The 20,880-nt window shown below is 48.0% G+C and overlaps 2 protein-coding genes across 2 annotated transcripts in view; one reads left to right on the forward strand and one right to left on the reverse strand.

Annotated features, from left to right (window-relative positions):
* The window catches only part of adgrl3.1 (adhesion G protein-coupled receptor L3.1), a 139,701-nt gene extending 131,035 nt beyond the window's left edge, over positions 1–8,666 (reverse strand). The window contains exon 1 of the mRNA XM_076031163.1: positions 8,097–8,666. The gene's annotated coding sequence lies outside the window, so the exon portion shown is untranslated. The remainder of the gene's footprint in view (positions 1–8,096) is intronic.
* A 1,871-nt stretch (positions 8,667–10,537) lies between these two features.
* The window catches only part of LOC142897896 (multiple PDZ domain protein-like), a 43,938-nt gene continuing 33,595 nt past the window's right edge, over positions 10,538–20,880 (forward strand). Inside the window, exons 1-14 of the mRNA XM_076040523.1 lie at positions 10,538–10,787; positions 11,557–11,654; positions 13,315–13,481; positions 15,401–15,619; positions 15,727–15,795; positions 15,941–16,063; positions 17,045–17,128; positions 17,679–17,786; positions 17,866–17,968; positions 18,104–18,195; positions 18,586–18,799; positions 19,070–19,144; positions 20,368–20,447; positions 20,592–20,738. Of these exons, the coding sequence (XP_075896638.1) occupies positions 11,642–11,654; positions 13,315–13,481; positions 15,401–15,619; positions 15,727–15,795; positions 15,941–16,063; positions 17,045–17,128; positions 17,679–17,786; positions 17,866–17,968; positions 18,104–18,195; positions 18,586–18,799; positions 19,070–19,144; positions 20,368–20,447; positions 20,592–20,738 (1,494 nt within the window). The 5' untranslated portion in view covers positions 10,538–10,787; positions 11,557–11,641. The remainder of the gene's footprint in view (positions 10,788–11,556; positions 11,655–13,314; positions 13,482–15,400; positions 15,620–15,726; positions 15,796–15,940; positions 16,064–17,044; positions 17,129–17,678; positions 17,787–17,865; positions 17,969–18,103; positions 18,196–18,585; positions 18,800–19,069; positions 19,145–20,367; positions 20,448–20,591; positions 20,739–20,880) is intronic.

Genomic DNA, 20,880 nt, shown 5'->3' on the forward strand with positions numbered 1-20,880 from the left:
ATGCACCGTCAGCTGAGCCTCTGGATCAATACTCCCTGGCACATATTCTCACTCTCAAAAGACTCGGAGTGAAAATGACATTCGATATCAATACAGAAGGCAGACCTGTCACTAAGCAGGCACAATGAATGGCAAGATTATTATTTTTCTAATTTGCCGTCGAAAAGGCCTGAGACGGCATGCCAGAACTGGATCTATCAGGCACACCTCTCCGCTGAAAGGAAACAGATGAACAGGGAGTGGTAGATGTATGTAATGCAGTTAAAGTAAAAGGCCCAGTAAGCAGGAAATTTAAGAGGGGCCAAGGGGATGATGGTATTACAGCAGATGCTGATTGTGGGCAGTCTGCTCCAGAAGAAAGTGATATGGAAAATTCTCCCGGAAGAGGGAGGCAGGTAAAGCAGTGGTTTAAAAAAAATACACTCACTGGCCTTTGTAACTGGTTGCGAGAGCTAATCAGCCAAATCATGTGTGTAGATGCAGTGAAAACGGCCTGCTCAAGGTCAGTGCAAGTGGCATAGGAAATGGACTGAAATGGACTTTTTTTTACATCACAACTATCTGAAGGGTTTACAGATCCCAAAAAAGGGAAAATACCCAATGAGCAGCTGTTGTGTGAAGGAATGCCTTGTTGATGTCAGGGGTCAGAGGTCACAATGGGCAGACACCATGGAAAGGCAACAGTGACTCAAACCGCCACTGGCTGAAATCAAAGACAGCAGAATATCATCTCTGAACGCACACCACGTTAAACCACCGCCGCCCACTTTACTGGGTACTGAGTCCTGGCGAGGTGTGTGTATAGGAGCAAGAGCCAATTAAAAATACTGCAAACAACAAAGCAAGTTTTGTGGTGATCCTTCAAGCTGCCCAATGAATAGCAACTTGCAGATTTCAGTACACAGTAGTCCGAAAAACAACAGTGCCGGCGCACCGCAAACAGAAATCCCCTCCCATTGTGCGGCCGACCCGCACCTCTACTTGCCACACTGACTCGTGCCCTTAAACAATGCTGCATATCCGAGGCCTGCTGCAGTTTCCTCCATTGATAAGAAGTGCTGTGCTGTGCCACGGCACCACGGGATTTATGCCCCCAGCCCTGCGATGACCTCATTGTTCACTGCCCCATAATTCAAATCTGCTCCGCTGTGTTGCATCACATTGTGTATGACTCATTTCCATGCACCCCATCCTCTAAACGAGTGAGAGCGAGAGAAGGAGAGAGAGGAGAGGGTGTGTGTGTGTGTGTGGGGAGGGGGGGAGACCACCCCAGCACGCCAGAGCCCCGGCCGATTTCCCCATCAACTGCTTGGGGTGGGCGACTTGAGGCCCGCGCGTGCACGTACAGTGCACGCTCACGCACACACGCCTGCATGCGGGGGAGCCCTGCCTTATGATGGACTGAAGTGTGTGTGGTGGGAGAGGGCGAACGGGGAGCGAGCGCCTTTCTAAATGATTTCCTGCAGAGACCAAAATAATCAACAAAACCTTTGAGCGAGCGTCTCACAATCGCTCTGTCCTCGCACACTGATTCTCCACTCAGCCTCCTAATGGCACTGCATGTGTCACTAAATACACAGCTGCGGGCACTGTCTATACACGTGTGTGCGTGTGTGTGTGTGTGTGTGTGTGTGCGCATGTTTGTGTTTGTGTTTGTGTTTGTGTTTGTGCGTGCATGAAGGTGCAGTGGAGCAATTGATGTGACGTTTGTTTAGAGTATCTGTGGGAAGAAATGCATGCGTGTGTGCATGCGTGTGTGTGTGTGTGTGTGTGCATGCGTGTGTGTATGTGTGTGTGTGTGTGTGTGTGTGTGTGCGTGTTTGCTCCTATTTAATGGTGATGGATTAGAGTGAGTGTGTGGGGCCACAAAGGGCAAAGAGGTGAAGTGTGGACAGAAGACGTGTTGACAGCAGAAACAAGTGTGCTTTCTTTATGGAAGAGGTCCAGCAGCTGCTCGGTGAGCAAGGTTTTATATGAACAATAGGCAGTTGGATACAATATTCTAACAGGAAGAGCAGCTGCTAAAACATGTAGCAGTGGTGAGTGGCTGGTGATTACAGAATAAATTACACGACACTACAATAAGTCAAAATGAAAGAAAGCCAGCCTATGAAGCGCTGCAAATGATCCATGTTTGTCATGGCTCAAGGTTACATTTTATTTATTTATTTATTTTTAAACCTCATCTTGTTACCCCCACTCGCGTTTGGAAGGGTTTAATTAAAAGCTTTCTATACATTATCTAATCCTCTGAAATGTATAATCACAAGATGTTTCGCTCACGACAAAGCTGCAGTGAATACAAGCAAGGGCTGAGGAGTGTACGGAGCGCGTACGGAGACGTAATTACATACATCAAGATGACAAAATATTAATTTGGAATAACGATGAAGTACTGGCTTTTGTTTATACTCACGACACTCACAATAGTGCTACCACGTCAATGAGTTTTATAACATGCAGTATTATTGACTGATGAAAAGGTAAGTGAGATAGATAGATAGATAGATAGATCGACATACACGCACGTATATATATATATGTATATACATATAGACGTATATATATATATATATACATATATACATCTGTGTATATATATATACACATATATACACACACACACATATTGAGAGGGATGCATTAATTAAACGTAAACCTGAAATTTGTGAAATCTGTGTGTCACAGATCTGTAAGGTTAACGGGCTACAAAACAGGTACAAATTGCATTCAGGTGTTGTTATCATGGCAGCAGTCATAGTAGTAGGACGAGGGCATCGTAACGGCAGGTGCGCACAACAGCGCGTATATTATCGTAGCAGAGTTTCCCTTTTTGACATCTGAGAAATGTAAATTATACGAAGGTACAAGTTGCCGGGATCGCTCCTGGCACACAGCCAACCACACACGTATTTATACAATCTGAGGCGCAAATTGCAGCCGGGTTGCCAGACCGCAATTCGGCACCTGACTCAGATGCAGAATTTGTGGGGCGTGTTTCCTGCTGGCACATCATTAAGGCAAAAACCTATGTGTTTAAATGGCCCGCAAAGAAGACGACCTGCGGCCAGGTCTAAATCTAGTTCACCTTAAAGTTTGAGTGAATATTTGTTCTCAGTTGAAACAATTCTCACAAAGGTACCACTCATCGTTTTCAGTAAATGGCACAAAACCATGGATGGTTCACACATGAAATGTAGCTTGCTGCTACTTCAAACGTGAGTGGCGTATCCAACGCTGATATATCAAGTACTGAATCTGACAATCTGTTATTTCTATAAATTGAGTGCAGGTAACTCTGTGTCTAAGTAGGGCAAGGACAAACGCAGTAAAATATCCTTATAAATGTGTGCGCAGTAACATCAGCTTGATCTGAAAACTGAAAGAATTCTAAATGTATATTTTTTGCCTCCCATGTGAGAGGTACTGCAGCAAAAGGTCCTTAGGTTTGTTGTTAGAGAACTCTGACTGAAAACAAGTCATACATTTTAAGGAGGGACTTTGCAATGAATTCCAACGTTGTGTACCCATTTGCAATCAAAAAAGTCAAAGCATCACTATTTAGTAACAGAGACAGGGAATAATTCCAGATCCAAGCCTATGTCCTTCACCCGCATTAGCTTATCTTCTGCAGTAAAATATCACTCAGCCCCCCATGAAGCCTCAATCAAAATCTTGTTTGTCCCACTGTTATAACAAGTCCTTGAACGTCCTTTAAATGACAAGCAAACAAATGTCTCATTGTTGTCGCTGATAATTTTTATTTGTTTCAGTTTATTCTTGATTCCTATCTGTTTTTTTCCTCTTTGGTATCCAATTACATGATAAGGCTTACAAAGACAGTGTTAATTTGCTGACAGAAAAGCTATTTTCATCGACACGTTTGCATGTGTAATATGGCCGCACTGCGATTAATTTGTGTTTTCATTAAGACAGCATTTTCCATGTGTGTGTGCAGAGACAGCAGTCAAGACATTACATTTTGTCAATTATACTGTAATCCTGTCCCAACTATAAAAGTACATTTCATTTTATTGTCCCTTACATTTTAGCTGAAAAAATATCTCATCTCATCTCATCTCATTTTGTCGTCAACTACCTACCCGGAGACTGGAATGAGAAAAAGAGACTGGAAAAAAATATATAAAAAATTAAAGAAACATTAAGAAAACATGTAATTTGATAATTGGCTCATTAACTCTCTCTACCAGCTCTAATTGCTGGATTTCATCCACAGTGTCACAATCAGTATCGGTGGCCATCTCGCTGACCCACTCTGTCCAACCACTAATTAGGCACCACAGCTGATGTAGCGTCACACTGTTGCCGCTACGTGGCTGTGATTACAACGCACGAGCTAAAAACAACGCAAGGAGCTGCTTGCAGCGCCGAGCCGAGGACCCATTTTGGATCCGGCGCAAAACACTGTATATTCCCTCCTGTTGGGCCGAAACTAAAGACCGCTGACAGGCTGTGTGCATGGTGGTCGAACAGTGAGGCTGCCAACCGTCCCACATTTAGGCAGAGTAAGACATCCATCTCTGGAGGGCTATTCTAGTCGGGGCCACGAGAGCAATGAGTCAGAGAATGCCCTCCGATCTGACAGCCAGTCGTCCACTACTAGTCCCCCCTCCCCTTCCCCTCCCGAAGCTTAAATCTAATCAGGAAGCAAAGTAACTGCGAAGCCCTCACGCATGGTCTGAACCTCTTGCGGGGGCCTGAATGATATCGCGGGGCGAATTTCACACGTTAAGGGTAGGTTGAACTGCGCTGATAGCTCAGATCGAGTTGATGGCAGAAACCGCAGCGGAGAGCCGAGGGTTTTATTTTTTTTGTGTGTGCGTCTGTGTGTGTGGGTCTGTGTTTTTTGCTTCCTCCGGTAAGGGTGAAGGAAAGGAGGAAAGCTGCGTTAACACATGACTGAGTGCTTTAGGTGGATGAGGAAGACGGGCAAGGATCTGGCCTCATTATTTCAATACGGGAGTGGGATGTCGCTGAGTGCATGGAGGGGCTTCCTGAATTAGGTTAAAGTCTGCGCTCACAAAGTGGGGCCAGGCTGGGACTGTAGGACTGAGAATCATCGCGGCATTAAAGGGAGCGACGCAGGGAAATTAGAGAGCTCTGCTTTCACTGCGAGCTGATGTTATTATTGCAGAATTAAGATTTGTTTTGGCCTCCCCGCGCAGCTTTAAGCCACCAGAACGACGTTCCTGTTTAGACAGGAAGGTCAACGCCACCTTCTGTTTATCTACAGAGCTCCCCCACCTTTTCTTTTTTCTTTTTTTTGTCTTTTTTAACCTGGCGATGCATAAATTAATCAAACAGACGATCCTGGAAACGTCAAGTTCTTGAAGTAAAAAGGCTTGTTGAAATTGCTTGCAGGGTAATCAGGCCCTGGGGTTCTGTGCACCCACTAAAACTGAATTAATTGTACAAATGTTGAAGTAAGACTCCCTAATAGCACTCGACAATGGAAATGGAGACTTCAGTAACAAGCGGGCACACTTGTTACATTTCTGATTATATGCCTGCTCGTCTTAATATTCCGGCGTGCCGACGTGTCTGTTAGCGTCTGTCTGAGACGGATCAGGATGTCAGCAAGGCTTTATTACCATTATCTTCCAGGTTTCAGGGTGCGCGCGAGATGTTTAACGTGCGATTGAATCGCAGCCCGTTTCCCATCCGCGGGCCAAGACAATGTTGTTGGAGCCGAGCGAGTCTGAACCAAATATTGTGTCAAGTTAGAGGCAGTCGCGGAGGGGAGGAAAACAAAAAAACAAATAAGGACACCAGCCCCCCCCCCCCGCCCAAGAGCAATCAAGCGGAACGATCGGCGTAAGCGCGGCCGACTCAAGTTGCACAATGTTTTGCGGTTGTTATTTTTTTCCCTCCCCGTCCCCGTTGAGGAGTTTTTGCCTTCCTTCCTTAACATAACAAGCAAAATGAATCGCTGACCTAATTAAAGGAGGACAGACAGACCTACAGTCAGCAGAATGCTGTTGCTCTTTTGATGCTTCCATGTGCTTCGGTGACATGAGTGCTGCGTGGGCACGATTGTTTAAGTTTGACCCTCACCACCCCCACCCCCCGCCGGTGCTTTTTGACACACCTTGCATTCACGGCGTGACGTCCGACCAACAAAAAAAGAATAAGAAAAGAAGAGGAAATCATCACTCGGCCCTGCGGAGAGGCTAGCCGAGCCTTTCAGAGGAGTTAACAGCAAACATCCACTGCAGCCAGGGAGAGTTTGGACAGGCGAGACACAAATATTATTGAGGCTTTTGTTTCCTGTCGAAACCAGACGAACAACTTGTCAAACAGTCGCAGCCAACGGCTGCGAGATTTTTTGGCCTCGCCAATTTTCCTTTTTTTTCCCTCCCTTTTTTTCCCTGTCTTTGTCTCTCGAAAACGTTTGAATCAAAAATGATCAGCCCAAGGAAGCGGATAATCGCCTCGACACAAACAGATGCGCCGATGACAGATTATTTAGCAATGGCTGCGTCGTCCTCAAACGTCGCCCCGTCCCCTTTCGAGACGGACCTGCGCTCGCTTTCAGCAGATGCTGCCAAAATGGCAGCCAACGTGTGAATTTTCTCCCCTTCAAAAAATAACAGCTGATAACTCAAGTTGCGTTTCCTTGCAGGGCAGCTTCCCGTGACTGCAGCACCGACTGGACCGACACACCGTCCAGCACCTTCGACCCCAAGGAGCCTTCACATCATCTCATACATGAGACATGACACTCATGGACCCTCCACGTGATATAGTATACAGCCGCGGAGGACGTCGAGAGCGCCTGATTCAACTGCACAAAGATCACAAAGGGCCGCTGAGAGCTGCGGTCGATCGGCGTGAGGAGCTGTGATTGACAGACGTCTGCCTCACTCGTGAGGCCAATTTGTTGTTTACCAAAGAGTTGACGGACGTCGCCGCCGCGCAGGCACAAAGGGAATCATCCGTGAGCTGCGCTTCCTCTAAAGGGGGGAGTCTGCTGGTTGCACCCTATAGGGTCACATAGGAAGCGAGGCAGGGTGCTGCTGCTGCTGCTGCTTATAGCTTCAGTCCAAAAAAAAAAAAAAAAAGAAAAGAAAAGAGGGTTTTTTTTCTCTTTTTTTTGCAATCCAGCAACCTTCGCCTGGTTGTCAGAGGCAGATCAAGGTCATGTGCAAAAAAAAAACCCAGGACGCCACTCCGGCGCGTTTTCACTCCGTGAATCCGCATGATTGACGTATCCCGGGGTGCACTGGCCCGCTGAATGCTCATTTTCCTCGCGAGGGGAGCTCTGGGTTTCGCTCCGATTTTTCCCGGACTGCGGCTAACAAAACAGCGTTTTACCACCATCATCATCACCACCACCAACACCACCAACACCCCACTTCCTCAAATAAAAAGAGAGACACAAACACAGAAGCGGACCGCATTTATAATGGGAAGAATGACAAGCAGAGTGGCCCGGGAGAGGAAGGCGACGGGGAGGAAAGAAGAAAAAAAAAAAAACATTTAAGCGCGAGCATGCCATATATGTATTATTTCCCTCTCTCCCTTTCTCCCTTTCTCCCTTCGCGCCCTGCAGTGTGGCGCGCACACGCACACGCGCGCGGCTGCAGAATCATAATTCTGTGTACATCTCGGACGACAAGCCGTCACGGGATAATGTGATCGCATTGATTATTCGCCGGGGATGCGGCGGCGGGTATCATTTGCTTATTACATCGCCTCAGCATCCGAGCGACGCCCATCCAGCCACAAGTCACCGGACAGTAATCCGTATAGCAAACACAACACAGCGGCAGCCGTTTTATCTTCTCGATACTCTGCACCCCAACCCCCCCGTCCTTTTACAGGGACACTCTCCGCGCCCCTTAAATGCAATAATTGCAGGCCACATTCCCATGGGCATCCGTGAGAACCGCGCGGAGCGTCTCTCGATCGGCGCGGGTCACTGACGGACGGACACAGGTGACCGCTGACACTCCGAGCGAGCGGAGCGGAGGCGTGTGCAGCGGAACGGGGTGACAAGAAACGAACAAACAAAACATACGGCATGCACATATCTGCATACGTGCGGGGGATGGCGAAGAGCGGCGACTCCTTACCGTTATATCAGCCAGTCACAGCAGCCACATCGAGGGAGCGTGCGTGTGCGTGCGCGCAACATCCAGCGCGAATCGGATAGTCAGGAATAACCTTCTCCCGCCGCTCCTTCCGCGCGAGTCTCCCGAGGAGCGCAGACGACGCTTTGATTTGAAATATTATCTTCCAAAAGTCAATGAGGGCTTGAATTCGCCGCGTCGACTCCGCGGGTGGGTGGGTGGGTAGGGGAGAGAGAGAGAGAAAGAGAGAGAGAGAGTGGGGGGGCTCTTGATGGAGATTCTTTCGCTTTTACTGCTGCTGAAAGACGGAGGAGGGGGAGGAGGTGGTGGAGGAGGAGAGGTTGAGAGGAGGAAATGCGGGGGTATAAAAATTAGCAAAAAGAAAAGGAAGGAGGAGAAGATGGGGATGGAGCTCGTGGCGTAGGCTGCGTGCTCAGTATCCCGAGAAGCGCGCGCGCGCGCAAGCAAACACACACGCGCACACACGCACATATATACGCACACGCGCGCACAAGGAGGATGGACTGTGTCGCGTGTGTCCGTCCGAGACGCACAAAAAAGTCCAGTGAAGTGCAGGAGGAGGAGGACGGACTGGAGCTGCTCTGCTCTGCTCTCCTCTCTCTCTCTCTCTCTCTCTCTCTCTCTCTCTCTCTCTCTCTCTCCCTCCCTCCCTCAACCCTCCCTGCTCGCGCCGACTCCCGCTGAAGTCCTCCGCGCGGACGCAGGAAGCGCAGCGGTGCGGGAGAGCGCGGTCAGCGCGTAGAAACACGGCGGGGGGCGGTGGAGTTGGGTGGGAGGGTGGAGGTGGGGGTGCAGGAGGGGGGTCAGGAATGACAAACCAATTTCGGGAGGCGGCAGCCACGACCGGTGGATGCTCGATCGATGGAGCGCAGCCCGGGAGGACGGGGAGCGGGCGGTGCAGCCGAGAGGGTGGGAGAGACTTGCGGGGGTGTGTGTGTGTGGGGGGGGGGGGGGGGGGGGGGGGGGTCGGAGTGGAGGAGAGAGGAGGGTGTTGATTCCTGCCTAAGGGATGCGGAGAGACGGGGAGGAAAAAGAGGGAGAAGCGGAATGGAATGGAGCCGTGTGTGTGTCTGTGTGTGTGAGTGTGTGTGAGTGTGTGTGTGTGTGTGAGTGTCTGCTGGAAAACACGGAGGTGGATCAGGCTCCCAGATCTCTGGACGGAGGGCTCCACCTGCCGTGTGAACACACACAGCCTGCATGGCCGGGCCTTCATTTGAAAGTCAAACGCGCTTTCATTATGAGGCGTGCACACAAACACGTACGCACACACAGGATGGGGAGAGAGAGAGAGAGAGAGAGAAGGGAGGTGATGTTGAAGCAGGCAGCCTCACGCTGAGAGTTGTTGTTGTTGATGTTGTTGTTTGTGTGGTAATGTGTGTCAGGGTTTTTTCCCCCTCCTTTCCCCCCGTCGTCATACGGTTGCATAACACTGCCTTCAGGTGACAAGTGCAATATGCTCACTATAGGTGCGTGCCCCTTTCGTCGCCACGTCCCCACTGAGATAAAGTGAAAAGAAAAGTGAATTTACGACGCTCGTTTCCGCTGTTGGCGCGACCTCCAGGGAGGCGTTTCAGCGTAATCCCCCGGACACATGGAGTTCGAGTTGAGCCGAGACGGACCTTTAACAAGAGTTCAGCCCGGGAGCGTCTGCAGTGGAGTTCTAGTGACACACTGAAATGTCGTGGGGATAAGGAGTGAGGGTAGCGTTACATAATAATCCATCCATCCATCCATTTTCAATACCCGCTCCCAGCCTCTCCCAACTGTCACTGGGTGAAGGCAGGGTGACACCCTGCACAAGTTGCCAATTCATCGCAGGGCCACAAAGAGAAGAATAAAGACAAACAACCATTCGCAATCACATACACACCTAGAGTTTCCAGTTGACCTCACATGCATGTTTTTGGACTGTGGGAGGAAGCCGGAGAACCCGGAGAGAACCCACGCAGACACAGGGAGGACACACAAACTCCACACAGAAAGACCAGATGCCTGGAATCGATGCCACCAGTAATAATAATAATAATAATAATAATAATAATAATAATAATAATAATAATAACAATAATAATAATAATAATAATAATAATAATATGACACACTATAAATCAATAATTTGCTTTGAAATATCCATCTATCTATCTATTTATCTGTATGGATGTCTGTCTATCTATCTATCTGTCTGTCTGTCTGTCTGTCTGTCTGCTATGCTTGTTTGTTTGTTGAATGTTGAACTTGCAAAGGGCACCGGAGGCTGACAATAATAACTCGAGTTCAGGAGCCAGTCGCTTTGATGAGTCTTACGGGATTAGGTAACTTCTTTTACGCGAGGGATGAGTCCGTCTGTGCCCGCTGGGGAGCAGAGGGCGACACATGCGCACTGCGTCCGCCGAGCGCTCAACAGAGAGCCGCGCGGACGTAAAGCGCTGGGAAATTCAAGGCGCGCACGGTTCGCCTTGATCCCCTGTCGTCTACTTTAATTTTTTTTTTCAAACGCCGCAATGAGTCGGCTCGTCGGCGAAGTGTCTCCGTCGATGTTTTTGCGCCGGTGAATCCAGCCTGTGGACCGCTGCTGGGGGAGCAGGAGGAGGAGGAGCAGGAGGAGGAGCAGGAGGAGGATGTCCTTTTAGCGCGGCGAGGACCTGTTGATCGCCCACCGGCTCTGCAATGGAGGTGAGCAAGGAAGGAAGGAAGGGGGTCTGCCGCCACAAGTGGCTGGGATGTCCGACTGATCGTCACAGTAATGGCTTCTAATGCGGCCGGACACTCTGTTAAAGAAATTACCAGAGTGACCGGAGGACCACACATCAAATCAGCAGCTAATTGGCTCGCATAATTAATGTAAATCTTCCGTCTGTATTTTTATTAAATTTCTCATTCTGAAGGAGACGCTGTGGCTTTGATATCAACACCTACAGCATATGGATGTCATCAGCAGGACACCGTGAAGGACACACACAGTGCTGAGGACCATCGACGGCCCATCACCGCCTTAATGAAATTTTCAAACGAGACGTCGTCATTTGCTGCCCATCGTTTGGCAAATCAAATCATGTCACTGCTATCATGCTGTGATCTAGCGCAGGCTTCCACCCCCGCCGCCACCACCTCCTCCATCCCCCACCCTCAGGTTGGAATGGCGGAGCGGCCGCGCGTCTCCCTTGATTACCGTCACCGGCCAACAAAGCCTGTTGCAGGAGATTTAAGGGCCGCTAAAGAGCATTAGCGCACAAGCAAGGCGCTTTCAAACAAACACGGCCTCCGAGGGGATGCGAGTGGTCGTAAAAGCGCAATCAAACAGCAGATGCATCGGCCGCCGGTTTGAGGGACTGCAGCTCGCAAGGGACCATTGGGGGATAAAACGTCTCCCTGGTTGTACCTTCTGCTCACAGTCAAAGCAGAGGTTGCACTTATATTTGGCGGGTGTTATTCTGTGTTGCAGTCGCCGAGCAGACAGGAATGACCTTTAACTGAGACGCAGCGAGTCACCCGGGGACGATTCATCGGAGCCGGAGCGTCAGGCCGCGATGGAGATCATGGGTGAGTGGTGGTGCAGATCCAGTGAAGTCTCCCTCCCTCCACCCCTCCACCCCTCCACCCCCAGCTTCAGGCCGCTTCAAGCTTACAATTAAGGTGTCGGGCTTGGCTGTGAGCGCCAGACCGGGAGGGAATAGTTACATGTGCAGGTGGCTCAGGCCTCTCCGCCGTCTGTGCCGGTAGTCAAAACTTTGCGGTGAAGAGTTTACAGGGTCTTAACCTCCTGCCACGTGCAATTACCGCCAGCGCGGCCCCAGCGCTCATTAGCCTGCCGCTTGGGCCGAAAGCGAACAAGGGCCCACGCGACACCGAAGCAACAATTCATTTGTGTGTCGTTGTGATTTTAGTAAAACAAAGCAGGAACGTCCATGTTTCGTTTTGCTTTTCCTTTTGTTTTCCTGTTGCTGTCTTGCAGAACTGATTCCAGAAGTTCAAGTTTCTGTTCTCAATTCAGAATGTTGCAGTTGGAATAGAATAGAGTAGAATTAAAGTTAAAGTTAAAGAATTAACCTGTGTCAGTCACGTGTGGCCAAATTGCAACAGAAACAATAAATAAAAACAAAACAATATAGACAATATGAGCAATGGTCATATATAGATAAGTAAGTCAGTTTTGAAGCAGCTGCTCACTGGGAGTTGCATTTGTAATGTGAGTTTGTTTTTTCGTCTTTTTCAATGTGTGGGTTGGGGAGATGGAGGTTGGGTCTTTTGAGATTATATTCACAGTCAAACAGCCCTATTGCCAAACACAGAACATTGCAGACATTTAGTTCAACTGCTGCTAAAACTTTATTTTCTACTTGTATAAACTTAAAGGCCCCGTTTGCTAAATCTTAATTCCTTGAAATTTTGCACACAGGGCCTTGAATGTTTAGCACACGGGAACTTGAATTTAAGAAAAGGAATGAACCAGTGTAGCGTTTAGCCTCACCAAGCTCAGCAAGAGGGAAACGGCTAACGTGTCAGTTTAAAGGTAATTAGCCTTCAGGTCATCTGACGACCACAGTGAACGGAAACAAAATTGAAGCGAGCTGCCTGCATCAAAATAACTGATGCAAATTCAAACCAAGATAACTGACGTATATGCCTGTGGCGCCGTATTTGGCAGACATATAATAAATCTGCCCTAGTCAATCCTGATGGATGCCTTCCTTGTCAAGCAATGATATTGAGGCACGAAACTACGCTGTTCCTCGATACATCAAAGGCCAAATGCTTTAAACACACAAATAATGCCAAATGCTGTAGTAAGAAATGTGTGAGCTAAAGTGGGACACCAGAAGTAAAGGGTTAACACCAGCATCTTTCATAGAGTGTTTTTTTTTTGAGGAGGCAACGCTGAATCTTCTTCTTCTTCTTCTTCTTCTTCTTCACTCTTTTCCATGGAATTGAATCGCTCCTTTCTGCATACTTGAATCGCTCCTTTCCTGGTATGTGAGGACAGATGTCCTATTGGGATGGTGTAAAAGGCCTGAATCAAATTTCCATTTTTTTCCTTTACAATTAACCATCCATTGTTGGCATAAATAGCCGACAATCAAAAATCTTTTTTCCCCTCTCAGGGTCACAGAGCAGCAGCTGGTGCGATACCGGTGCCGCCAAAAAGCCGCTGCTCTGAATGCCACGAACCAACGGGTGCGATTTCTTTCCCAACCTCCCGCAGATGCCGAGCGAGCCCTGGAGGCCGTGGAGCGGCTGCAGGCCAAGCTGAAGGAGCGTGGCGAGGCCCCGACGCGGGAAAAGCTGTCCCTGCTGAGGACCTTCCTGCAGAGCCCCCTCTTTCACCACATCCTCAGCCTGCAGCAGGCGCAGCGCAGGACAGCGGCCAAGGTGCGGCCCGGGCGCGTGCACGTTGCGTGCGCCGGTGCGCGGAGGCGGCCGCGGATGGTTCCCAAAAAACGCTCGACGCTGGGAGCAAACTGGATGAGTAATCAGCTTACCTCAGCTTATCGCTAAAGCCCCGAGAAAGAAGGAGAGAGGGAGGAAGTGGAGGGGGAGGGGCGGCTCGGGATCATCCCAAGGAGGGCTTTTATTTCCTTCTCTTTTTTTTTTTCCAGAACTTAGCGTCACTGGAGCTGGTGGTCGATGTGTTCTATGGGTGTGTTTGTGTGTGTGTGTGTGTGTGTGCGCGCACACACACACACACACACACACACACATACAGGTGACCAGGCTGCGGTTATTTATTGATTTTATTCATTAATTGAAATTTTTATTGAATTTGTTGCGTTAAAAAAAAAAAAAAAATCAACACCAACACAAACTTTCCCAACCCCTGAAGGAAAGAGAGCAGAAAAAAGAATAATCTTATATTGCCTGCCCATTTACCTGAAGCAATACATTACAAAGAAGTGGAGCAGATTAAAGAAAATTAAAAAAAAATACATTAAAAAAATAAAACATCCACAGCAACACATTAAACGTCAGATATTCACGATAATAACAATGATGGTATTAATAATCATAAAATAAAATAAATGTCTCCAAAGCTGACAGTCACATCCTACTTTAGCTACAATTGCCTTTAATGCTCTTCAAACAAAACAGAAAATCTGACATGATTATTTATGTTTCACTACAATCAGAGACAAACATATTTATTCAACGTTTTATCGTTTTTAAAAGTGTAAATATTGATTTGGATTATTTGATTGCTTTGTTCAGATTGTTCATTCTCAGCAGTCGGCGCCACAACAAAAGGCTGCACACTTCTCAGTGCCCGGCACTGCATGACAGCAAATCGTGTATGAATATTTGTTTTCCCCGTCTGCAATGATTTGAGCCTGGCTGCCTTGTAAGCCCACAGCCACTTTGGTCCTCGTTCCAGGAAAACATCCAGGAAAACAACAAAAAGGGGATAGGGTGGGTGGAGGGGGAAGGTTTTGAGGATTTTTCCATCAGCGTGATGGAATTGCGATCAACTTCCGATTCGCGAAGTCTCCGCCGCCTCTCGCTCCCTGATGTCGGCGGAGCCGGGATGGAAGGGGCGCGACTGCAAATTAGGACAGAGCGAAGTCACGCATTAGTATTTTGGCAGCGCTCCGCCGCCGCTGCCGCCGCTGCGTCAACAGGTGTCAGGGCTGCATACGGAGCAGATGAAGGCGCCTCCTGCGACTGCCTCCCGAACTTTGAAGCAGGAATTCGAGGGAGTTTTTATTTGTGTGTGTGTGTGTGTGTGTGTGTGTGTGAGAGAGAGAAGCGGGGAGCCTGTTTATCGTTTATACTGTTTGTTTCAGATTCCTCCTCGCCTGCCGGTCCCCTCCCTGTTCCATTTAAAGCCTTTGCTTCCCCTACCTTCCCCCTCTTTCACTAACAGACGTTTACCCTCCCTCCATCCCTCTCTCTCTCTCCTCCCTCCCTGTTCTCCCACCCACATCTCTTCATTGTCTCACATTGCCCTCCTTTCTCAAATTTCTTTGTCTCTCCTATTTCTCTCCATCACTCGCTCCCACTAATCCCATCTCTCCGTTTCCACGCTGCCTTTCTTCAATTAGCGCCCTACATCTCCATCACTCTTTTTTCCCTCCACATTCCTCTATCTCCCTCATCTGCCCTCCCTTACCCCCCCAATCTCCCCCTGCACCAACCCATCTATTCCCCTGTCGCTCCTATCACTTATCTATTGTCTCCATTTATCTCGTTATTTAAACACTCTCACTCTAATCTGCCTGTTCTACTTTCTTTTCTTTTTTTCGTTTTACATTGCTGGCTCTTGATGCGCGTGCTGTCTGTCAAACTCTCGAACGCAGGGGAAGGCCATCTCCAAATCGGTGTCCATGAACTGCGGGCCCTGCGCGGGCCTGCCACGGGGTCTGACTCACAGCGACTCCTACACGTGGGCCGTGGAGAACCGGAGGTCCGGTAGTGGCAGGTCTCTCCACAGGGAGAGCAGCTTCTCCTCCCTCAGCTCGCAGGACCTCTCCTCGCCAGACCTCTACTCAGACAACTGCGTTCGCACTGAGTCGCAGGTGAGACTTGTCTCACCACTACAGATTTCTGTTCAGTTATTGGAATGCTTAACATCTATCTATCTATCTATCTATCTATCTATCTATCTATCTATCTATCTATCCAGTACTGCACCCCTCCTCGGATCTCGCGCACTCTGTCGATGGGGAGAAACCTGTCCGCCATAGCACACGAGGTAGGGCAGGCTCACATATATCAGGTGTCACGTCTCCAACTAGAGTAGCCGTTTCCCCGTGGTGGAGGTGCAGCAGTCCAAGGACTCCTCCTTATTTCCCTCCTGTGTGTCCCCGCCCATTTTCCTTTAACCTCCAACACGTCAGAGGCGCCACGTGGAGTTGATTGAGCTGACCAATGACGGCAAGGGGCTCGGCTTTGGCATCATAGGGGGCAGGAGCACTGGAGTCATGGTCAAAACCATCCTTCCAGGTGGAGCCGCAGGACAGGTGAGCTCTGCTGCCCGAGCCAACCACCAAGGGAATCATCAGCTTGGCACATTTTTTAACTGTCGCTGAGTTTTCATCGCAAGGATCATTAAAAATAATGTAGAAAGACTGAATCCGCATGCACTTTTCTTTAATCCCGTTCCCAGCCCCCAGGCCTTCTTTGGTGGTTGCCATCCTGAAAAGGGGGGCCCCTCAGGGCCAAACTTTGTCCCATTAAAGACATGGAGAGATTGTGCACAACATTCTTACACCCTTCTCAACATATTTTCACAAGCCTTTCACCATCTCAGTTGCATTTATTGTTTCTGATGCAAGAATAAACTCACAACAACAACTCACAAAACTTGTGGATAGTCTTGCTAAACTCAGCTGGAGGGGGAAAATAATTTTGAGGTTAATGTGTGTTCTTCTACCGGGCACGGTTCCTCTAGTCTTCAGGTGATTTGTTGACCTCAGTGAACAGGAACAAATCTAATGTAACTGCCTGCATCAAAACAACTGCTGCAAACTGAACTGGAGGCCTCGGTCCTTTGGCAACATTTGTTGAGAGGAAGTTACGCTTTACTTTATTACTTTTCTTGTTTAGCGTAATCTTCTCCAATTTTATAGAAGAGCAACACGTTTACGTAGCTAATTTTAGTGAGCTCGCTGGGTCCCCCCAGTGGTCTGGTGCATTTTGGATTTGTTTTTTCAATTTACCGCATTTCTCGCTTCCAGATGTTTTGGGGGTTTGTGCGTTTTGGGATATTTGCAACATTTTTCTATCACATTTGTTTCCCAAGTTTGTGTGTTTTTGCCTCTGCATAGATTGCGGCATTTCTCAACATTTTCTGTAGCACTTGTGCGTCTGCGTGTTTTTGGTCTCAGGCTGCAATCACACAGATACACAACGAGGTACACAACACTTATCAAGTGTTGCGGTTTTAACGCTGGTGAGTGTTGAATATATTTATTGACTGCTGTTGATGTGGGACTTCTTAGGACAAGCGCCTGCGCAGCGGAGATCAAATACTGCGCATTGGAGACACGGAACTGGCAGGCATGAACAGCGAGCAGGTGGCACAGGTACTGATCCAGTTGTAAGAACATACAACAATAAGATAATAAAGGGGTGCATTGTTTTTTGTGCCATTTGAAGAGTTGTTTATCTTGTTGTTTAGTTGTTTTGCAAGCTTTTTTACTGGTCAGCCGCAAATTGGAAGTGCAACAAACACAAGAAAAGCTTTTAAAGCTTGTAGACGAAGGCTCTGTAAACTTAGTCGTTAAGTTTTGCAGGAGATAAACAGAATGTCTTTAAATGTCACAGGCTCTTCACTGTCAGTTTTTAAACACGTCGAATTTCAGGTTGACGCATCTATGCATTCCAAATAGTTTATTTGCTGCCGGTATGATAAAGGGATGTGGAGTGAAGCGGGGAAGACGCACTGAGTGTGATTGATGTTTGACTGGCAGCAGCTTCTGAGTCACGGTGCACTGTGTGCATTGTCAGCCCGTTGTTGCCTGCCTAGAAAGTGTGTTTTGAAAAATCCCTCCCCTACTACTACCTGCGCCGGCGTTATCAATTGCGACGCGCTCCCGCTGGACCTTTTTGATAGCAAACAATCCCGTGTCCCAGGTCCTGCGGAACGCCGGCAGCAAAGTGCAGCTGCTAATCGCCAGAGACCTGATAAACGACAACCACCTGTCCTCTCCCGCCCTCAGCCAGGACAGCTTGGATGGCAAGGTGGGTGTCTCCAACGTTGCCAACGTCGCATTTTAGCGGAAACGCAAATGTCTCACCTCATCTCCTCATTTCTATCCAGCTCGACAACTTGAGCGACGACCACGAGTTCAGCGTCCAGTTCACGAAAAACAGCCGCGGCCTGGGCTTCACCATTTCAAGCTACATCGGCGACCTGAATTCAGGTAATAAAGTCGGAAGTCGGCGGAAGTGACTGTGAAAGAATTCCTCCGTGCGTTTTTTTTTTTTTCTTCCATTTCCCACTCAGTGTTCTCTCAGTCGATTCAATGTTTCCTGTCGGACGTTTGTTTCCCACCTAGTGTACAGCGCTGGCGTGACTGTGAAGAGCATCGTGAAAGGCAGCACCGTCGACCAAGATGGGCGCATCCACATCGGAGACATTATCCTTTCTGTAAGTGCAACGGAAACAAAAAAAAAGAAGCAAAAAACAAGAAGAAGCAAAAAGTGCACTTTTTAAGTGCACTTCCCAATTACAAATAGCTCATTGCCTTCAATGTATCCTCGGCTGGATTTCACCACTTTCAGCGTCCAAAATATGCAGACTTTGCACAACAGCTGATGTCTCTTTTTTAGCTGATGAATGAAAACGCCTGATTTATTCCAACTGCAATCCTCCATTCAATCTGCTTTTTTTTATATATGTATATAATTATCTTTTATTACTATTGATTTCCTCGTCTTACAGCCCATTCTGTACCTCCACAGTGCAACCTTCTTTTCTTACTTGCTTACTTTTTTTTTTCATTCTTCTCCCTCCTCCTCCTGTCTTCCCCTCCCCCAGGTGGATGGCGTGAGCCTGCAGGGCTGCAGCGAGCAGCGGGCCATGGAGGTGCTTAGGAGGACGGGTCCCCTGGTCCGACTGAGGCTGCTGAGGAAGGCCGTGTGCCTGAGTCACATCCTGCCCCCTGCCCCTCCGCTGCAGCCCCTCCGACACTCCCACAGCTTCCATGAGGGCAACCCCTACCGAGTGGGCCTCAACAAGATTCAAGAGACAGGTGCTTCGGGGCTGAGAGACGAGCAACATATTGAGTCATCCTGCTGAAACAGCACGCTGAAACCGACCTGGCTCTGTCATCAAGTGTTTGTTCACAGTCGCTGAAGCTGTTATTTCAGCACGTTTTGTTTGGGCGGATGACGAACTTTGTGACTCCTCGCGGCTTCAGTGTCTGCTGAGGTCTTCTTCGCACTGACTGCTCTGAGACTCGACGGGGGGTTTGAATACGTTTGTCTCCCGGTGTCTCACAAATATGTTTCCCATCTCTCAGGAATCAGCTCGCTGCGTGAAATCTCCCGGCGAGCGGCGTACGCCAACAGACGACCTCGGCATGATTGCGCGAACGGTAAGTTCGTCTTCACATGTTTTCCATCAGCCAAGACTGCCTTGATTGCCGTCAGGCTGAGACGGGTAGGAAAACATTGGCTTGCCGAGATACAAATCTGATGAGGCGCAGAAAGACAAGCGTGCGCACCGTAATTCTGCGTGTTTACCTGTCTCGGTGGCTGCGGCTGACTTCTGGGGCTGATTTGAAAAAGGAGCTTCAATAAACTGTGTCGACTAACAGTGAATAGGAGGAACTCTTAGTTTCACAACAGATGATTTGAGTTTGTTGAATCAGCTTTGAGTAGCTTCACTCTGGTTTAGGCCTTTTTATCACAACCAGTGAAAGCCAACATTAATGAAGGCCCAATGCTATGATTCAACATGGCAACCGGCAATACATAAGATGTCTGTGCAGTACAAAGCTCTGGAAATACTTGTGCATGTAGCTGGTGCATATGAACATAAGTGTAGGATAGAAATTTAAGAGAAAGAGTCTTTCTTTTTTCATTTGGACTAATTATCCACACGATATTTTCGGTTAAAGCTGGTGGATTGGTGTTAAAATCCAAAGAAGGAATTGTTGGCATAGTGCTCTGGAACCTTCAGGTAGAACTGTATGAACATCATCCTTGGAAGTGAAAACATTTGAAAAAATAATAATAATATGAGACATGAGTGTTAATGGCGCCTCGGTCTTTCAAGAGTATTTATGTCTCTTTTCAGTGCTGCTCACAGTGGTCCCACTGGGGATGCAAAAAATCTGGTTTGATGTGTAATTATGTGTTTCTCAGTAGTACAACCTCTCCATCTACTGCAGCCTTCAGAATGGGGCAAAAATATATGTATGTTTTGTACGTCTTTATATGAATAATATATATGAAGATGAATTATATTCAGTGAGAAGGTCAAACACTGGAACTGCATATGACAAGCATGCATATGAAATCATATTGTATTTGCTATCAATTTCTATACATATCCACATACATACACATCCTGAGTAGTTCATTCAGAAAGAATGTGAATTCAGTCTTCGCTGGTATGATACAGACCACATGACTCAGACAGACTATATTAACTCTCCGTCTGTCCTGCAAGAACCATATTAGCTTCCTCTGATATGGACCCCTGGCTCAGTGTCGTGTTGAGTCTGTCAGACAGCTGATGTAATAATTCTAACCTCTTATTGTGTCTTTTTCTATTTTGAGAATAACTGTCTATGTATTTTTACAATTTTTGCAGGTGTGAAGCTGACGCCAGCTGAGGAAGAAGACCTGCAGGGGAGGTGGCAGCGCGCTGTTGGTCCACGATACGAAGTTATCGTAAGTCTCTCTGTCATAAGCGTGAGCGCAGAATTATGTAATCCAAAAATATCTGTATTTAAACACTGCATGTTTTTGGGTACAACCTGGGCAAGACTTTGTGATGGTATTTAGCAAATACTCTTCTCAACATTTCTGTTGAAGGTATGCCAGCTGGAGCGCTTTGGTGAGACGAGTGGTCTTGGTATCAGTCTGGAAGCTCGGGCAGGTCACCACTACCTGTGCTCCATCTTACCAGAGGGACCACTTGGCCAAAGTGGCAAAATCTTTCTTGGAGACCAGATTTTGGAGGTAACTGACAGATACTCACAGCACAGACTGATTTTGACACCACATCCACGACAAAAATGACCCTAACCCTGGCGTACCGTACATAAACCAGCTCAGTGGTCTGGTAGAGTGGTAGAGTTCGATCCCCGGCTAGGTCATACCA

This window comes from Nelusetta ayraudi, unplaced genomic scaffold (assembly GCF_046127955.1).
Source record: "Nelusetta ayraudi isolate G7.1 ecotype Tasmania unplaced genomic scaffold, CSIRO-AGI_Nayr_v1 ptg000004l, whole genome shotgun sequence".
NCBI classification, from domain to species: domain Eukaryota; kingdom Metazoa; phylum Chordata; class Actinopteri; order Tetraodontiformes; family Monacanthidae; genus Nelusetta; species Nelusetta ayraudi.